At 40.4% G+C, this 19203-nt stretch overlaps 1 protein-coding gene across 1 annotated transcript in view; it reads right to left on the bottom strand.

Moving 5' to 3' along the window:
- Nucleotides 1-19203, bottom strand: part of COL13A1 (collagen type XIII alpha 1 chain) — a gene marked incomplete at its 3' end in the record, with an annotated part of 202270 nt that overhangs the window by 10015 nt on the left and 173052 nt on the right. Inside the window, exons 32-36 of the mRNA XM_083364798.1 lie at nucleotides 17447-17527; nucleotides 10331-10366; nucleotides 7298-7351; nucleotides 3143-3196; nucleotides 2477-2512 (exon numbers count right to left, since the gene is read on the bottom strand). Of these exons, the coding sequence (XP_083220924.1) occupies nucleotides 2477-2512; nucleotides 3143-3196; nucleotides 7298-7351; nucleotides 10331-10366; nucleotides 17447-17527 (261 nt within the window). The remainder of the gene's footprint in view (nucleotides 1-2476; nucleotides 2513-3142; nucleotides 3197-7297; nucleotides 7352-10330; nucleotides 10367-17446; nucleotides 17528-19203) is intronic.

Genomic DNA, 19203 nt, shown 5'->3' with positions numbered 1-19203 from the left:
GAGCCAAGGTTGCCTACCCTTGCTCCAGCCCCATGGGCTATCCCAACTTCATCTCAAATTAAGGGTAGTTTTTGGTGGATCCTTTCTCATCAGCTGGTTAGCTTCTTGGGGGAAGAGAATCCATTAACATATCCTGCATACTGAAAAGAACAACACTACTTTTACCAGCGTTTTCTTGACATAGTGGAGACTAGCAATGGGGACAGCAAATACTACAGTATGAAGGTATAATTTGCTGCTGGCAGAAGGATGGGTAGTCCTTTAACTGAGCCACGAACAATACCCCACAATCTGATTTTTGCATATTCGATATGGATTGATTATAATTGGACAGATCAACTACTAATATTTAGCCCTATTTTTTTAAATAAAAAATAAAGTCTTTTCAAGAAGAAAGGTGAAAGGCATTTTTAAAATTGACTTGCTTTCTGAAAAGAATACAAACTAATGTGAATGCTGAACTGTTATTTTAAAAAGCTCAAAATGTCACTTTTTAAACTTGATAGGCAGCCAGGACTTAAGTGTGATTTTGATTTCACAGGAGAGGTATGTTAAGCAAAGCAATTTAAATCTGTGGTGTCCTATTTAACTTCTTAAAGTTGACCCTCAATGGGATAAAAATAGACTGTGGGCCTGATGCCAACTTCCTGTATAAAGCTGAAAAATCATCTTCAATGTCTCGGAGGTCAGTCTATTTTGAACAGAGCCAACATCAAGCCAAGGACCAATATTTAGTAAGAGAATGATACTCGTGCTTGTGGATATAAAATGTAAGTGGGATTGCCAGGAAGGAAATTTCATTTAGTATTTGGTATAAGGATTAGATGACAACATAAAATTAGGCTGGAGTAGATTTTCCCACTCTTGTTTTTAATTTCGGAGGGGTGAAATAAATGGGATTGAAACGATAAGCTGGCAGGAGGGGGAGAAAAAAATTGGATGGGAAAGGAGAGGTCACCCAGGATCAAACGCTGGCATGGAGGAAGGATAATCCAGGAGGAAATGCAGCATGGGTTGCGCAGGAAGAGGAAGGACTCAGGAGAAAAGGCAGAAGAGCAGGAAGGGATAAGGGGGACAAAGGTGGACCTGTGGAAGCAAGGAAAAGACACAAGCGCAAACACACAAGTAGACAAGTAGAAGAAAAAGAACAAATTGGTCAACAAATTCCACTTGAACTGACAGCTTTAGCATTGATATTTTTTCAGTTGGTTTGCTCCAGGAACATTCTGCTCTCCTAAACATTTATTATGTGGACCACATCATTTCAATTGTGTTGGGTTAAGAGATTAACCAGATCCTTCAGAGGTAACAATAGCCTGGAACTGCAGGAAAGAAATGCCTAGATCGTAAGTGAGGCAATTTGGGGGTAAGAATTAGAATGGATCTGCTGGTTGTTTCTGGTTGCTTTCCTCCCAGTAGGACTGAAAGGAAAACCACCGTGCAGAAGAGGAGAGAGCATCAAAGACAAATTAAGGGACGTGAACGATGAGGCATTTTTTTTCAGCAGCTTTTCACACAGTTTTCACAAATACTGAACTGGGTCCAACATAATGAGCGCAGAATTAGGCTACTCCTACATTTATAGGATGTCTGCATTTCTGAGAAGCTACAGATTGCCTTTTTTTAAAAAATAAAATAAAATAAAATAAAAATGATTGTGTACTAAGCACCAGGCTTTTTAGCAACTTTTTTACATTAACATGTGAAAAAGACTAGGGACATGTTTTCAGTATTAAAGACTGACTATTTCTGCATGGTAGATGTTTGGTCTAATAATTCAAACCTTTCTATCTACTTTGTTTGTAAACACACCACCCACTCAGGCTACTATATGAGACTTCGGATTTTTGCTCATTAGTCAATGTCCTTGCATTTTTCCCCCCTTGTATTATGAACCATTATGAACAAATCTAATTTCTCGCAGTCGCTTATTCCAATTAAACATGTTTTTCCTTTCCAGATTCATCAACCAACTGGACGGAGGTTTATCTGATTCTACCAAAAGTCTCACTAATCAACCAATTAGTTGGAACAAAGTCCAAGCCTTAGTTAACAAAGACTGGATGTTGTGTTTTCAAATTCTATACAAATTTAAAACCAACTAAAAAAATATCAGGGTGTTGCTAGGTTACTTAGTATGGAGCCATCCTAATATTAAAGGCTGTATTTATATCTAGAAGAAATTATGGAACATAATCAGAATGATTAAATATGTGATGTCAATGGGATCAAGATGAATCAAGGCATGTTATATGTCTAGTCACCAAATATTTGTTGCAAGTTAATTTTAAGTTTAAGCAATGCATTCATGAAACTTATTCCAAACATTTGTTTTAACCAAACAATACTGTTGTCAAAAATCACGAAAACCTATGCAGCTTCTTATTAGAATGCTATCTATTCTATGTCATACAAATTAATCATTCCAACATTTTTAAAGACCAAATTATATAAACAAGCTTAATTGAAGACTTACCCGATTTCCTTTTTCACCTGATGGTCCTTGAAAGCCCTAAAATATATTTTTACAACTTTGAAAAACTTACGTCATTTCAAGATATGCAGAATTAGGCTCATAGTCCATTTACCTCCAACCTGTAATTGTTGTGGAGGTCCAGAAAATGTACCCTCTTATAATCTATATTTTTCCAGGTATCTGCACTAGAACTCCAAAAGGGATCCTTCCCTAATTTTGATTTGCACCCTGTGGGTTTATCTGCATGAACATTTTTCCCATCCCTGAATTTAAATAAAGGTAGATTGGCAAATATAATGTTCATTTTTGAGCCTTACAATTTATAAGCAACAAAGTAGAACATTTAAAAGTTTCTAGTATAGTGCAGTGGTGGGATTCAAATATGTGAACAACCAGTTCTCTGTGCGGATGCCGCTTCCGGAAGTCCATTCTGGGCCTGGGCAACAAAAAATTAGCTACTGGTTCTGCCAAACTGGTGTGAACTGGCTGAATCCCACCACTGGTATAATGTTTTTCAACCTTGGCAACATTAAGCTGTGTGGACTTCAACTCCCAGAATTCCTCAGCCCGCATCCTGCTCTAGCATGTTCAAAAAAGACATCCGAGTAGGATGCAATTGACACAAAATGAAAAATCTTCAGAGAGGAATATTGGCTCTATACTTACGGGAAGGCCTGCTGGTCCTATTGGTCCTGTAGAACCAGAATCTCCCTTATTTCCCTGTAAGAGAATTAGGAAGACTGAAATAGTTGTGGATTTTGCAGAAGTACTATAGACGGAGAGTACTGTTGTCTCTTCATCAGCGAGTGTTCAACTTTTGATAACCAAATTTTTAATAATGGGGAGTCATAGGCTTGCTTTCCTCTTATGGTGCCTGGAGAGTGGGGGGGTGAATGGTGGGGGGACAACAGATTTTGACTGAACTTTGGCAAGCCAATTGGCTTTGGGCACATGGAGCCCCAAGATCTGGGACATAGACATCTTTAGTTCTGGCTGGGGTGATACTACCCCAGATGGAAGTGGCCCACAACTTGAGTGTTCTCTTGGACTTGGAACACCTGCTCAAAGAGCAGGTGGCAGTCATGGCTAGGAGAGCTTTTACACCAAAGGCCCCCAACCTTAAGGGCACAAGGGACCAGTTATGTGGAGAGAGGTTTTTCCACACACCAGAGGGGGTGTGGTTTCCTTTGCTGCCTGCATCCTGCGGATGGCGCTTTCCTTGTTTGTGCAGACAGTTGCTGGCATCCTGCGGCCCGGTACTGGTCCATGGACTGGGGGTTGGGGACCCCTGCTTTACACAGCTTCCAGTTGTGCACCAGTCATAACCTCTCCTGGATCAGGATTCCCTGCATTCAGTCAATCAAGCCCTAGTCATCTCGCAGTTAGACTACTGCAACACACTCTACATGGGGCTACCCTTGAAGAGTATTTGGAAGCTACAACGGATGCAGAGTACAGATGCATGGGTAGCTTTGGGGCCCCAAGGTTGGTTCATGTAATACCAGCTGAACTGGCTGCCAGTTTGCTTTCGGGTGTAATTCAAGGTGTTGGTAATCACCTTTAAAGCCCTTCATGGCCTAGGTCCAGGTTACCTGGAACAGAGTTTGCCAACCTTTCTGGCTTTGTGGACTGGCTGGGGAGGAGAAGGGATGGTTCCGCATAAGCAGCGGGCAAAAATGAACGTGCACACAACTCCATTTCTGTGAGCAGTGGGCATGTTTGCCCATCAATCACAGAAATGGAGTGTGCATGCACATGCTCACCTGCTGCTCATGCAGAACCATCCCCTCTTCCTCCCTCCAGCCCAGTTCTGAATCGCTCAAGACCCGGTAGTAGGCCGGGGCCTGGAGGTTTGGGACCCCTGACCTTAATGTCAGAGCATGCACCATCTTATTGCACTGAGATAACCCAGGAGTAAATACAGTAAACAGTGGTTTGTAGTAGAAAATGGTGGTTTATATTACAATATCTACAAATATAACACTAGAAACAGAATACATACATGTGGTCATTCAGCAAACTCCAATACACAGCAATTACAGCAGTCAAATGGAGGAGAGAGAGAAAGACTCCAGCAAAAAAACCTCCCCTTTTATACTCAGACTCTTACAGTCCCTGCTTACTCTTAAAGGGACACAGACCCTGCTGAGTCATTCCTATCATTGCATCATCCACATTCCATTACATCTTTACATAAGCTGTTTAGCTGTTAAATTATTATCTTGACACTTAAGGACTGTCTAATCCCACTGGGGTTGGCCCATCCACTCATCTCAACAGAGGAGGCCGGCTGTGGGTCCCATTGGCCAGGGTATTCTGGCTGGTGGGGTCCAAGAGTAAAGCCTTTTCTTCCATTGCATGTGCCCTTTGAAACATTCTCCCCACTTTCCCCGAGTGATTTCCAACCCTCCTGACCTTCCGCAAGAATGTAAAGATCTGGTTCTGCCACTTGGCCTGGGGTCCAGCAGAGGGGTTTCCCATTGGGTATGGTTGATAGATTAACAGCAGCTCCCACCCCCTCCATTTCTTATTCTACTCCCTCCCCATCTTTTAGCTCATTTGATTACCTGGATGTTTTATAATATGGTATTTATATCATTAGGTTTTGCACAATTTTATTTTTTAATACTGAATCCTGCCCAGAGTTGCCTTGTGGTAAAAAGGGTGGCTAATAAATTTTACAAATAGATAAATTTTACAAAAACGTATAAAGAACCACTTTTAGTTCTTGGTCATAAGCTTCCTTCCATCTCCTTTATATATATTTGCTGTTGCTGCACAATACAGCTGTGAGTCAGATGTTCTTACTGTTTGGACTGCAGACCAACCAATCCTGACAGTAAATCCTACCTTCTCCCTTTCTCCCTGCTTGTTTACAGAAATAACCTCCTTTTGATTGTAACACAAAAGCATATCTCCAGTTCGGTTCTAGAAACATATTTCTACCTTGCTTGTGCTCCCAATTCAAGGCAGTTTACCGAGACATGGTAAAATATACCATAATAAGAGCAACAATATACAGTATAAAGCAACAGTATTTAAAACAAACAAGTACAGATCTTTCATCTGTACTCAGAAGCCAACTGGTAACCAATATAGCTTTGTAACAGAAGTGACACTGCAGTTTGAAGCAAGTTGCAGCTTGGTACTCAAGAGCTGTCCTTTGTCCAATGCATTGCAATAGTCCAGGGGTCTCCAATTTTGGCAACTTTAAGACTTGGGGAGTTCAACTCCCAGAATTCCCCACCAGCTATGCTTAAAACCAACAGTTTTGAAGACCCCTGAAAGAGTTTAATCATGTGTTGACCTCAATGTAATTGAGGAGCTTCTCTGTCAAGAGAAAGGGTTCAATTGATGCACAAGATCAGGGGTCTTCAAACGTAGCCCTTTTATGACTTGTGGACTTCAACTCCCAGAATTCCTCAGTCAGTGTGCCTGGCTGAGGAATTCTGGGAGTTGAAGTCCACAAGTCATAAAAGGGCCACGTTTGAAGACCCCTGCACAAGATGAACTTGTGCAAAAGGCCTCTGGCCACATGAGCGACCTGCTCTTTGAGCACAAGTGGCATCCAAAAGGACCCCCCAAGTTGTGCACCAGTTTCAAATGGGGAAGGGCTACCCCATCCAATACCAATGATAAAAATGTCCGTGACCCAGGGAGGCCAAACAATCAGATACTCAGTCTTGTCAGGATTGAGCTGAAGTCTGTTCTTGTCAGGCATTATAAACCAGGAGCCAGGAGAGAGTTCAAAAGGACTATGAGTTTATTCCATGCTATCTGAAATGGTATAGGTTCTCCTGTTTGAGCAGGGGGCTGGACTAGAAGACCTCCAAAGTCCCTTCCAGCTCTATTCTATTCTATCCATTTTTCTGGAAAAATCTGAACTACTAACGGTCAAGGCAAATTGGTGCTAGTTAAGAGTCAATGGAATTCATGAGTGGAGCGAAGTGACTCCAAACTGATGAGGTATTTGACCCCGCTCTTGGGCTCTGCCTGGTCATCTACAGTTCTACCCCATCCAGACCCAAACAGCCTGTCTGGGTCAGTACATTAACAACTTCACCTGGGCCGCCCAGGGTTGAAAAATGCAGCTAGGTTATCATCAGCATACTGGTGTAATAACTCTGACCACAGCTTTCCTCAAAACGATTAAACTGGGCCCCAAATTATTCATACATGATAAATCTGTTTGAGATGCAACATTCAAGGTAGCATAGACTAAAACACCATTTCTTGAGCACCTCTATCTGGATTAAGTTTCAATTTATTAATTCCTCCTCTGAGTACTGACTCCATACATTGCCTCAGAACATACCCTGCATTGTAGCGGAAAGGAAACACAACAGTGAATATCAGCTGCTGATTGATGGGTTCAAAAATCCGGATTGCCTGCTGTCCTTACTTTGTTATTTCTGTTTTCATTATATCACACCTTGCCACCCACTATGAGCTTGGAGATAGCATCTTCCAATCCTTATTCAGTAAACAGAGAAGGGGATTGGAGTGGCTAAGGGTTTGGCCCCCAAATTCAAGATGACAGCTGTGATGATGCAATCAAAGCTCCAGTTCTTTGTATGTGTGACATGCCTAAAAGTGAGGGGAGTTTCGATTAGATCACTGTGACCGCCATCTTGATTTATTAGGTTTTGTTTTTTTTAAATCACAACCTGAAGGCATCTCTGAAATGGCGACAGAGGATACTAAATTAACATTCCCATTCCTAGTCAATCCTGGTGACTGTAAGGATTATACAGGATCATTATTTTAAGCATGACATTAGTGTCCTATTTAAAGTTATTTGTTTTACAAAAAATACCTCACCCTCTCTCCTTTCGGTCCTGCTGGTCCTGGGACTCCCGCTGGTCCTGGAGTACCCTGAATTTTTTTGGGTAAAAATAAATACATGAAGCCCCATTATTCAAACATATTTCAAGCAAGACAAGATGACGGTTTCTCAGCAGAAAGAAGAAGGACGGAAGCTATTCACTTAAGTTAAAACACTACAACTGTTAAGAGTTGAGGAAGATAGCAGTTTTACATTATGTATAAAAGTGGGATTCTTGTCTTGAGGGATTAAAAGTATAGGTAGAAAGTGACAAGTCTTTAGTGAATGAGATGAAACATTCAGCTTCGATTGCCAACAAAGCTAAAAGCTGTCAACCAACGATAGCTTTAACCATTTTATGAGAAACTGAGTTGGGTGATAGACAAGCAAAATCTTAACCCTTTTTTGCCCCCTAAGAAATTCAACTTGCAGATTGATTATCATACCAAAAGCATAATGCAATTATATTAACAGAACCAGCAACATAAGGAGGACCCATTCATGTTCAAGTCTTATATTCACCAGGTGCTACTTATGTATCATTTCACTAGAGCAGGAAAGAGGGAACACCCTATGGCAGGGGTAGGCAACCTTGGCTCTTTTCTGACTCGTGGACTTCAACTCCCAGAATTCCTGAGCCACTGGCTCAGGAATTCTGGGAGTTGAAGTCCACGAGTCAGAAAAGAGCCAAGGTTGCCTACCCCAGCCCTATGGGAACACTGTGTTGGTAGCTCAACAGAGTCAAGCATTCTTAAAATTAAATTGGATTTTGGTAGGTTAATCAACGGAGAAATCAATTTGATTGATCTTCTGGATCAGTTTGTAAAATCAGAATAATGACATTTTCCCTGGTTGTACCACTTCAAGTTGCAGTTGGGAAGAATGGCTGTTTAAACACTTTCCTGATAAACCAAAGCTTCTTATTAACTACTGTTTGTTTTCTCTCATTTTGCTGAAAATGTAAAAAAAAAGGTTCCTCTGTTGAAATAAATAATTTTTCACTTTAGTGGAATTTTTCTTTCTCTTGATAACACTCATAGATGTACAGAACAGACTCTGACAAGGAAGGGATGTCTTAAAAGAGAGTTGAGATGCACTGAGTCTAAAGAAATGTACTTTCAGACTTGCAAGATGGATATTGGCCTTACTAGATAGCCCAGACGGGAAACATGACAAAAGAGCTACTTCTACTTTGTGGTAAAGGTATATTAATAGAACACTGCAAGTCTAAAAGTACATTTCTCTCCCCACCACTTGCCTCCTTCAACAGCTACAGAAGCTAGGGAGTCCCTTCTGAGCCTCCTGTTCGGGTCTAGGACAAGTCGGCACGGCCAATTTGCCACAGCCAACTCAGTGCAGCAACTAGCTATGAGACAGCTCACCATGGCCAACTTGCTACAGAGCAACTCACCATGGGACAAACTTATATAAAAGAAATGGTGGAGTAGAATCATTAAAGAAAATAGAATAGAATAGAATAGAATAGAATAGAATAGAATAGAATAGAATAGAATAGAATAGAATAGAATAGAATAGAATAGAATAGAATAGAATAGAATAGAATAGCAAAGTCCTTGCATTAAAAAAAAGAACAAATGCATTCAGTTGTAAAAGACTGGTATATAGTTCATCAGTTATATACAAGTATTTCATAATTTTTTAAAAAATGAGATTATAGGGACTTGGGTGAACTGGTATGAAACCTGACAGAAATAATTGTCCATTTCTAAGAACCCGGAAATCCTTTGGGGAAGAAAATGGATTAATCTATTGGATTGAACTTCTTGATTGATAATAAAAAAAGAATTTTTAATTCAAGTCAGGTATTTTGAGCCAGTTAACCACATCAACATAGTCAATAATTCCAATATATTTTAACTATGTACAATCTCTACTTCCTCATGCATAACCTGCATTTTACCACCTTTTGCATAAACAAGGTAATATTATATTACTTTCATAACAAACCCATATTTTTTCCCCAGCAGTGTTGACTTTTCTTCAGCTCACATAATTTTCATATCTTCTGGGAGCAAGTGGGGCATGAATAACAGTAGAGAATAACTGGTTGTGTGAACCTGGCTAAACACAGATTAGAAGCCCAAAATCCTGAAACAGCAACCATTGTTAAGCCACCCACCCATCATTTACATGAGATTCACTGATTAAAACTCAAAACCATTGCCCAATTTAGATATAGATGAAACTGAGGTCACTTGCCGAGGTAGGACATTCAGATTTCACATCTGGCAAAGCAAGATGGTTGTGGTTTTACTTCCAAGAGCCCTATCTATCTATAAAGAACACCAAGGCTTTAAGGAGATCATCAAGAAGAAGCTTGAAATGAAAGAGCAACAGAATTGCTTTCGTTCGTACAACTTCATATTCAGTGCATTCTCTTGGCTCAGACAAATGGGTGGAGATGCTTTAAGCCAGATTTTAATGGGTAGAGGAAAAAAGAAGACAACGGACAACTGACAATATGACAACAGAGGTACAGTACAATGACTACATGCAAAGGTTTCACTTGTATTTTACACAATGTCCCAAAGGTGTTTTTTTTTAAAAGGCAGCTGTACTTTCTTTGTTTTTCCTTGAAGATGTGTTGCGTTTCATCCAAGAAACTTCTTCAGCTCTGACTTCAGAACTGAAGAAGCCTCTTGGATGAGAAGCAAAACGTCTTCAAGGAAAAACAAAGAAAGCCCAGCTGCCTTTTGAAAAAAGCACCCTTGGGACAGCCATGACCTGGATGACTGAGAATCACCATAGATATTTTGCACAATATAATGACACAGATGAAGAAAGAGGCCGATTATCCCCAATCCTTGGACCTTTGTGGACCCAGGTTAGGATGGGAAACTGCACTATACTATTGTTGAGCATCAAAAGGCGGTGACTTCCCTTCTTCTATTCTAGTTTTGTTCTGTGGTGGGAAAGACAGTGATACAAATATGATTATGGCAGGACAGAGGAGACAAATCAGAGCATCAGGGAACAGGGATGTAGGGAATCGGAGAAATGACACTCACCGGTGGGCCAGGCCTGCCGTCCAAACCTGAAGCGCCCTGGACAGACAAGGAGGGGTTAACAAAACAAAAGGCAAGAAGGAAGGGGTGAGGAGGGGAAACAAGAGGTGAGTGAAGCCGTGACCAGAGACAAACATGTGCTAACCATAAAACAAAACTTAGCTCTCAAGGACAGGTGATGGCACTTACAACAAACCAACAACGACAAAAAAAAGCAGACACTGAATGTAATGTAAGCTGGTAACTTGAGCAGGGCTGCGAGGGTGCAGGCTTTGATAAATGCTTCAGCAAGCAATGGAACAAAACATTCCCTAAGCTTTGCTTTCTCACCCTGAGCAAAAAAAAGATACATCCCTGTGGTCACCAAAAGTGTTCCAGAGTGAATTTTCTTGGACATATATATATATATATATATATTAAAGAAAATGAAATTATTTGTTTCGGATGGGTGAGTGTAGGCTCAGAGGAATCCCACAGCGATTGCAATGGGCTTCATAAAACATTACATCCATGACATTATAGCTGCACTCTAGTGGTTAATTTAAGTGACAGGAGAGGGTTAAAACACTCTGCAGTCCCTACTCAAGAGCATAAAATTGTAATTGTGCCTCTCTCGGGAGGAGAGCTGCGTAGGACTGTTGGCATTATCAACTTCAGAAGAGGGTTTACAATAAAAGCAGGGTTACCGGTAGTCTTGCTTGGTCTGCATTGAAAGTACGAGTGTACATGTCACTACTCATTGGAGTATATTTTTAAGCCACTCCTCTTGTGTCATTCACAGACAGAGTTCCGACAACGTGACCTTGGATTTCCTATTCAATCTGATGATTGTATGAATGCTTAAAGGGCTTCCTTCTCTCGGAAGAAGGGGGATATAAATGCATATACCAGTTTTGGCTTTATATCTTTAATACTAGGACATGGAAAGGAAAATATTTAGCAAACAGGGAATCTTGTTTGTCACTACTTTCTCCATCACTTGCCCAAGATTCTGATCATATTTATTGGCAATCCAGGTTGATATCAAACGTGTAATAGAAAACTAGTACAGGTAGTTATCAACTTACAACCACCGTTTTTTTTTACACTTAACGACTGTTGCAGCATCACAAGGGTCATGTGATCAAAATTCAGAAGCTTGGCCACTGGTTCATATTTATGAGCTTCACAGTTACCTTCTGACAAGCAAAGTCAACGGGCCAGCCACTTAACACTTGTGACATTAACTTAACAACTGCAGTGATTCACTTAACAACGGTGGCAAGAAAGATTGTAAAATAGGGCAAAACTCTTAAAAACTGTCTCGCTTAGCAACAGAAATGTTAGGTTCAATTGTGGTCGTAAGATGAGGACTACCAGTGTACGTTCTATTTTGATGGAGAGACTAATGAATTCTGGATTTGAGCAATACCAGTTGTTTTCTTCTCTCCAGGCACCGGTTAAAATTGTGACCTTTGACCCATTAAATGCTACAGTGCTGTGGAAAGCAGCTCAGGCCACAAAGTGATGAAAATGCTATATGAACTTAGTTTGATAATTGAATAAAAGGGTTACCTTCGTAATTGGAAAATAAAACCAAAAAACACGATAGAAAAAAAATGCAACTAGAGGTTAAAATTTCAGTAGGCAAATTTTTGGTGTTGCCTTTTTTTGTGCTGGAAATCTTTATAACTTCAGATATATCTAAATACCAAATAATGTCTCATAATGGGCCACTTTCATTCAGATGCATTAAACTGAGTCCCATTGAAAATTGTGACGGGCAACACAGTTCAGTGTGCTTCGTATTACTGGGCAGTGTGACTCTGCTTTTTTAAAGCATGTTTGAAAACAACCAAAAACATGAAACATGAAAGAATCAAAGAGTAAAACACAATAATAGAACACAACTAACTAATAGTAGATCTGAAGTGTCATGGAGGTTATAGTAATATTTTAATATCCTTAAGGTAAAGGTAAAGGTTCCCCCGCACATGCATGCTAGTTGTTTCCGACTCTAGGGGCCGGTGCTCATCTCCGTTTCAAAGCCGAAGAGCCAGCGCTTGTCCAAGGACGTCTCCGTGGTCATGTGGCCGGCATGACTAGACGCCAAAGGCGCACTGAATGCTGTTACCTTCCCACCATAGTGGTCCCTATTTTTCTACTTGCATTTTTACGTGCTTTCGAACTGCTAGGTTGGCAGAAGCTGGGACGAGTAACAGGCGCTCACTCTGTTACGCGGCACTCGGGATTCGACCCGCCAAACTGCCGACCTTCTGATCGACAAGCTCAGCGTCCTAACCCACTGAGCCTTAGTTACTTATAAATTTATGGCATACATCATTTTTTAAAGGAGAGACTAAAAGTGGCTATTAAGCTTCAAAGTAAAAATACCTGGATAATGTAATTTAATCACTAGAATTATGGGCTATAAACATAGGCAAGTTAGGTCAACCTTAGGAATCTAATTTCTTATAAAACTGAAGTAATAAAGTCTAAGAATAATAAAACCCAAATTGAGGATGTACAACAAATACATTTTTCTTCTTTTCTTACATTCAGAGATTTGGGAAATTAATAAAAATAGAGAATTTAAGACAGCTTTCAAACTGAACTTCTTAAGAAATAAAAGTTATTTTCAATAAAATTTCAGTTTATATTTATCCACAGATCCCTAAGTTTTCCATAGGAGAAGTGGTACTAAAACTACTGGGACTTAACTTAGGAAAGTGACTTTTGAATAAAGGCCTTTTTTTCCATTCCAAATATCTGCAGCCAGGGAAGCAACCTATTCTATGAAATGATACATACAGTAGCTTGAACATTAGCTTTTGCCTAGAAGGATCAAAAGGACTGGTTAATCGTTCAGTATGCACTAGTTGGTGCTGGAGAAGACTCCTGCGAGTCCCTTGGACTGCAAGGCGATCAAACCGGTCAGTCCTAGAGGAGATCAATCCTGACTGCTCTTTAGAAGGCCAGATCCTGAAGCTAAAACTCAAATACTTTGGCCACCTAATGAGAAGGAAGGACTCACTGGAGAAGAGCCTAATGCTGGGAAAGATCGAGGGCAATAGAAGAATGGAACGACAGAGAATGAGGTGGCTGGATGGAGTCACTGAAGCAGTAGGCGTGAGCTTAAATGGACTCCAGAAGATGGTAGAGGACAGGAAGGCCTGGAGGAATGTTGTCCATAGGGTCGCGATGGGTCGGACACGACTTCGCAGCTAACAACAAATGCACTAGTTGTTGTTGTGAATCATAAATCTCAAATGACATTGTTCTTCCTGGAGACATTATTAAGTCATCTGAGCATCACTAGTTGCTAAGAGAAGTGAAATTGACCTGATCTCAAACCTGAAAAGTAGGACAACTTCAACTTTGTACTATCTCTGGGGCCAAATGCCTTTAGAAATACATTGGTGTTAGATCAACCAGCAGTAATCAACCTTAATTGACAGCAGGTGAATGTTAGAAGGAGCAAAATAATCCCAGATTTAAAAAAAATAGGATGCTTCTATTATACAATGCCATGCATCCATTTTCAGGTCAAGTGGAAGTGGTTATATGGGTGCGTGCATGTGTGTGTGTGTGTGCACGCGCATAATTCTTAGCTCTTTATGTCGTTTGTTGTTACCATCTCTCTTCCCCATTGGTCTTCAGATGAGATGTTTTTTTGTGCTGTTGTCCCATTTATAGATTTTTCTACAATAACACGGTACATTTTCAATCTACCTGTTTCTAGATTTTTTTCCCTTAGCTTGAGTTTTTGAATACTTCTGTTTTTCTCTATTATTGTTTTTATAAGATTTATTTATTGTACACTGCCTTTTTTAATGGGTGCGGAAAGAAACTATCAGATTCTTTTCAATAGGCAGGCATGTGAAAACAACATTCTGTTGCCATATGGTTTTCTTAGAATTCCTTGGAGAGAAAAGTATCCGCAAAGGCAACGCTGCAGATTTTTAGAATGTCGGGAGTAAAGAGGGAATAAAAGCTTTTAAAACATGTTTGCTTCTGGTTCAAATTTCATAGGTTTTCAATGTGAATTTTAGTGAAAAATTCAAACCAAATTTTTATCAGCTTGGTTTAATAACCCGTAAGGGAAAAGAACTGGGGTGAGAAGATCTGTCTGTCTGCCTATCTATGTATTTATCATTCTGGTGGTGCAGTGGCTCAACAGTTAACATGCTGGGCTTCTTGTCTGGAAAGCCAGCAGCCCAGGTTTGAGACCCAAGAGCCAAGTGATGGGCTGAGCTCCCATCCTTGCCCCAGCTACTGCCAACCACCAGTTTGAAAGCATGCAAATGCAAGTAGATCAATAGGTACCCCTTCGGTCGAAGGTCATTGCACTCCATGACAATATGCTGGCCACATGACCATGTAAATGTCTTCAAACAGTGCTGACTCAATGGCCTTGAAACAGAGATGAGCACCACCCCCCTACGGTTGGCAACAGCTAGCAGAGTAAAATCCACAGGGATTCCTTTACCTTTATTTCCCAATTTTCAGTGGTTCTCCTTTACCTCAATTGTTTTTCTGGTTGTAAGTTCTGCAAAGCAAATCTTTTCCTTACTTCCAAAGCTTTCCCAAGTTATAAAAGAGGAAAGTATGTCACTATGTTTACTTCTGAATAAATTATCCTTTCACAGATAATTAATTTTGTTTTTCTTGAGATTGAAATTCTAGATCTGCTATAGCTGTGCTGTAAAACTTCAGTCTTTGGGACAATAAAATGATCATTAGGAGCTGCCCAGTTGGCTGAAAGATGGCTGGCTGTATAAATAAATAAACAAGCCAAATAAATAAATAAAAAAAATGCTAACTCTTTGAAGCGTCTAGTGGTCATCTGGAATTCTGGAGCCTAAGTAAGCTAATCCTACACAATACTGGAATAGAGGACCTGAAATTGTGCAATAGCTACTGAAATTTCTATTTTTAAGAATGAAAAGGAAGAAAAGCTAATGGTGGACCAATTATTGTTCCATTCAGAAAATTGTCATTGCCAGCAAAAAGGAAGGCTTTTCTTTTCTTTTTTTTCTGAATGGTGCAAGAATTCAGCAAAATATTTAATGCTATGGATATGATTACTCCTCATCTTCTTTAAACATGACTTTCCTTTCCCCCCCAAGGAAAATTATTAACATTTGGGTTCCAAGCCACCAAAGGTCCTTTGTTTCCATTTTCAATTGCCTTCAATCAAAGAAGAACAATACTTTTTCCCTACACAAGATACACAGCTTAGCACATTAAGATTTCCAGAAAAATACATCAGTTCCACCAGGCAGTAAGAGGTACCTAGCAAGTGGGAAACAACGTTCCATAAAACAGCTAATATTAATCTACATCAGATTTGGTATCACATCAAGCTTCCATTTTGAATTTAATTGAACTGGAGGAATAAATATTTGTGCTACAAATTCCCACTTAGGAGTACAAGTAGACTGGGTCAAGACCAGAACATAGAAATTCTAATATTACAATCTGAACTGGTCCTTAAAATAAATACTCATTAAGAGCAAGGTGTCTACATACATACACGTGTGCATGTAGGAAAATATATGCTGAAAAGTGTTCCCTTGTCCATTTTTTTAGTGCCTCGTTTCTTTGTAAAACAATAACGTTTGTATTTCCACCTCTAGATTTGTTTTGCAATCCATTCAAGTTTAGTACTCTCATTCATTTTCTAATTCACCTAATTCTAATTCTCTAATTCTTTCTAGTTCATTGGTTTCCTGCTTGAGCAGGAGCATGACTAGAAGACCTCCAAGGACCCTTCCAACTTTGCTGTTCTGTTATTCTGCTCTCAACTTTCCTTCTTCAAAAATATGTTACCATTGCCACTGACAGGCAAGGAAGAGGCATTCCCATGCCTTCAGAAGTGTGAAAAGAACAGCTTTGGCAGAGAGACTAGTACTATAGCGCTGCTGGTTTTCAAATTTCTCCAGTTTTCAAGTTTCTACTGCTACAAAGCCACAATCTCAATAAAGAAAAGTATTCAGTATCTTCCTACGGTCTGTCCTTCCCTACTAGCTCTTGATGATGTGGCCTCGTGACGGGGGGGGGGGGGGAAGTGGATATCGCAGCTCTAACTGCCTGTTACAATGTTGTCCACAGCAGCCACCAACATGCAGTGGTTAAGTTCACTGATACAAGTTGTCCTCACTTAAACATCACTCGTTCATCACCCGTTCAAACTTGCAATAGCACTGAATGAGTGATACTTATGACAGTTCCGTGAAGGTTCAGTTGTTGCAGCACCCCAAGTGATCATGTGATTTTGATCTGAGTGCTTTGCGCCCGGCTTGCAATTGTGATGTCACAGCTTCCTAAAATCACCTGGACACTATTTGCAACCTTCTATTCCAGCTTCCTACAAGCAAAGTCAGTGGGGAAGCCGTCAGGAAGTCTCAAAGGATGACCCTGCGGTGCCCTTGCTTAATGGCCATGTGGGATTTGCTTATTGATGGCAAGCAGGAAATGTTAGAACTGCTACCGCTGAGCAACGTGGTCACGGGACGCTGTGCTTTTCAACCGCATCACTCAATGATAGGAATTCCAGTCCCAATTGTTGTTGGTAACTGAGGACTACCCACAGCAAACCACTATACCATCTGGGCTTGCAAGAGAATCCAGGGAGAGCCTCTTTGTTGGGAGCAAAGTATAAAAAGTTGCGTGTGGGGGGAAATGAGCTGAATGCAGTTGTGAATTAATCCATATGTCAGATACAGGAAATGGAATATTCCTGGCTAAGATTTTTCTTACTTAAATAAGAAATCGAACCTAAATATCGGTTCCTGAACTCAGGAAGAAAACTATACCAGGTAGTTCCTGTACCTTGTTGCCAGTCTTCCCCCTCCTCTCCCATTTTTGTCAATAAATAAATTCTGTGAGTTATTTCTTGTAATTCTTGCATATCTCAGCACCTTAACTCGCACCTGAAAGCTTTTTCCATGATTAGGAATAAAACAATGTTAAAATCCCCTGAGGCACTTTCCTTGATGTCCACATTACCCAAGCGATAATTTGCTGGAGGAATTTCCTCTGATTTTTCTGGGCGATATCTGAAGCATTCTCTTTCCTGAGTAATTGTAATTCATTGTCATGTCTTGCTATGGTTTCTTTTTCTTTCTAGATACTTACAGGCAACCCCAAAGGACCTCGATCTCCTTTTTCTCCTTGGATACCCTTTTCACCTTTTATTCCATCAATCCCTGCTTCTCCCTAAAAAAAAAAAAAAATATCAGAAGAAAGCTATTTCTTCTCCAGTAGGTTTCTAAACAGCAGTTAATTGGAGAGAAAAGCACTCGGTGACACCCCGAAAGCATTTATATAGCAATGACGAGATGACATTTTGCTAACTTTGCTGAGGACTGGAGAAAGAGAACTTTCAAACTCCTGTATGAAAAGGCAACTTAATTTCCAAAGAAAATGAATGGGAAAGGAACATGAAGCAGGGATGGGGAATGATGGCCCCTTTACCACCTGTGGACTTCAACTCTCAGAATTGTGAGGCATATGGTGTTAGCCTACAATGTTGGGTTGAAAATATATTAACCATGATGTTATGTCTTTAAGAGGTTAATTGGCCAATGGGTGTGTAAGTGTTCTCATGGCCATAAGAGGGAGCTAGTAACGTAGCTTCTCTCTCTCTCTGAATTCACTGCTCTCTACTGTTACTGTTTTTGCTCTGTTACCTGAACTGTGTATTGACCTCTGGACCGGTAAGAAGACTTTGTATTTTGGATTGCTACTTGGACTGTTTATTTTTGACTGTGCATTTTTGTTTTTATACCACCTCAAAAGTAAACTACTTTTTGCTTTTACAACTCAGTGTACTCTTGTGTTTACTGTGTGACTCTTACTGCTCTCAGTACCCTTCCTTGTCTGTGCAACTCTTTGGTAGCACAAGGAGACCTCTGCACAGCAAATTCCTTAACAAGAATTCTTGAGCCAGCCATGGCTGGCTCAGGAATTCCGGGAGTGAAGTTCACAGGTGGTATAAAGGGGTGGTCGTTTACCACCTCTGACATAAATGCAGAAACTGTCTGAAATGCAGAGAGTGGAGTGACACTCCTGGGACCTCTGGACAAGGATGCTTTGTGGGACGTTGGTGTGAAAAGATAGTGGATGAGAAAAAAGGTGCACAAAAGAATGATTGCTACAAAAAGAAAAAAAGAAAGGAAGAATGAGAAATAAAGAAAGATACTGGTAGTCTTCAGCTTACAAGCAAAAACTAAGCCCAAATTTTCCATTGCTAAGCAAGACAGTTTTAAGTCACTTTGCCCCGCTTTATGACTTTTCTTGCCACCGTTCTTAAGTGAATGACTGCAGTTACTAACGTGGCTGTTAAGTGCATCTGTGCTCCCCATTGACTTGGCTTGTCAGAAGGTTGTAAAAGGGGGATCGCGGGACCCTGGGACACTGCAACCATCGTAGATACACGCCCGTTGCCAAGCGTCTGAATTTTGATCGGATGACCACAGGGATAGTGCAATGTTGCAAGTGAGAAAAACGCTCATAAGTCACCGTTCTCAATGCCGTTGCAGCTTTGATCAGTCCCTAAACAAAAGGTCGTAACTCAAGGACTACCTGTGCTCTATAATGTGTACAGTACGCTGAAAAAAGAAAGTTGCAAGGAATGTAGACAGAGAGAGCAAAGAACAGATAGGATTACGAGCAAGAGGAGATGCAGCATCACTTTAATGGGATTGGAAAGAAATTGCTTGAAATGGCTGAAGAGAGGCGAAGAAGGAACCTCCAGGAAAACAAGTGGAATGAAAAAGAAAAGTAATAAAACAATTTGGGATGGAAGGGAAGACACGGAAAAGACAGGATGAAGAATTTCAGGGATTTGTACAGGAATTGTAGTGATGCCAGTAGAATTGAAATGAATGCTG

The sequence above is a fragment of the Vipera ursinii genome (genome assembly GCF_947247035.1).
Source record: "Vipera ursinii genome assembly, chromosome: 5".
Lineage (NCBI taxonomy): Eukaryota > Metazoa > Chordata > Lepidosauria > Squamata > Viperidae > Vipera > Vipera ursinii.
Note: the sequence above shows the minus strand (reverse complement) of the source record. Positions and strands in the feature narration are given on the sequence as shown.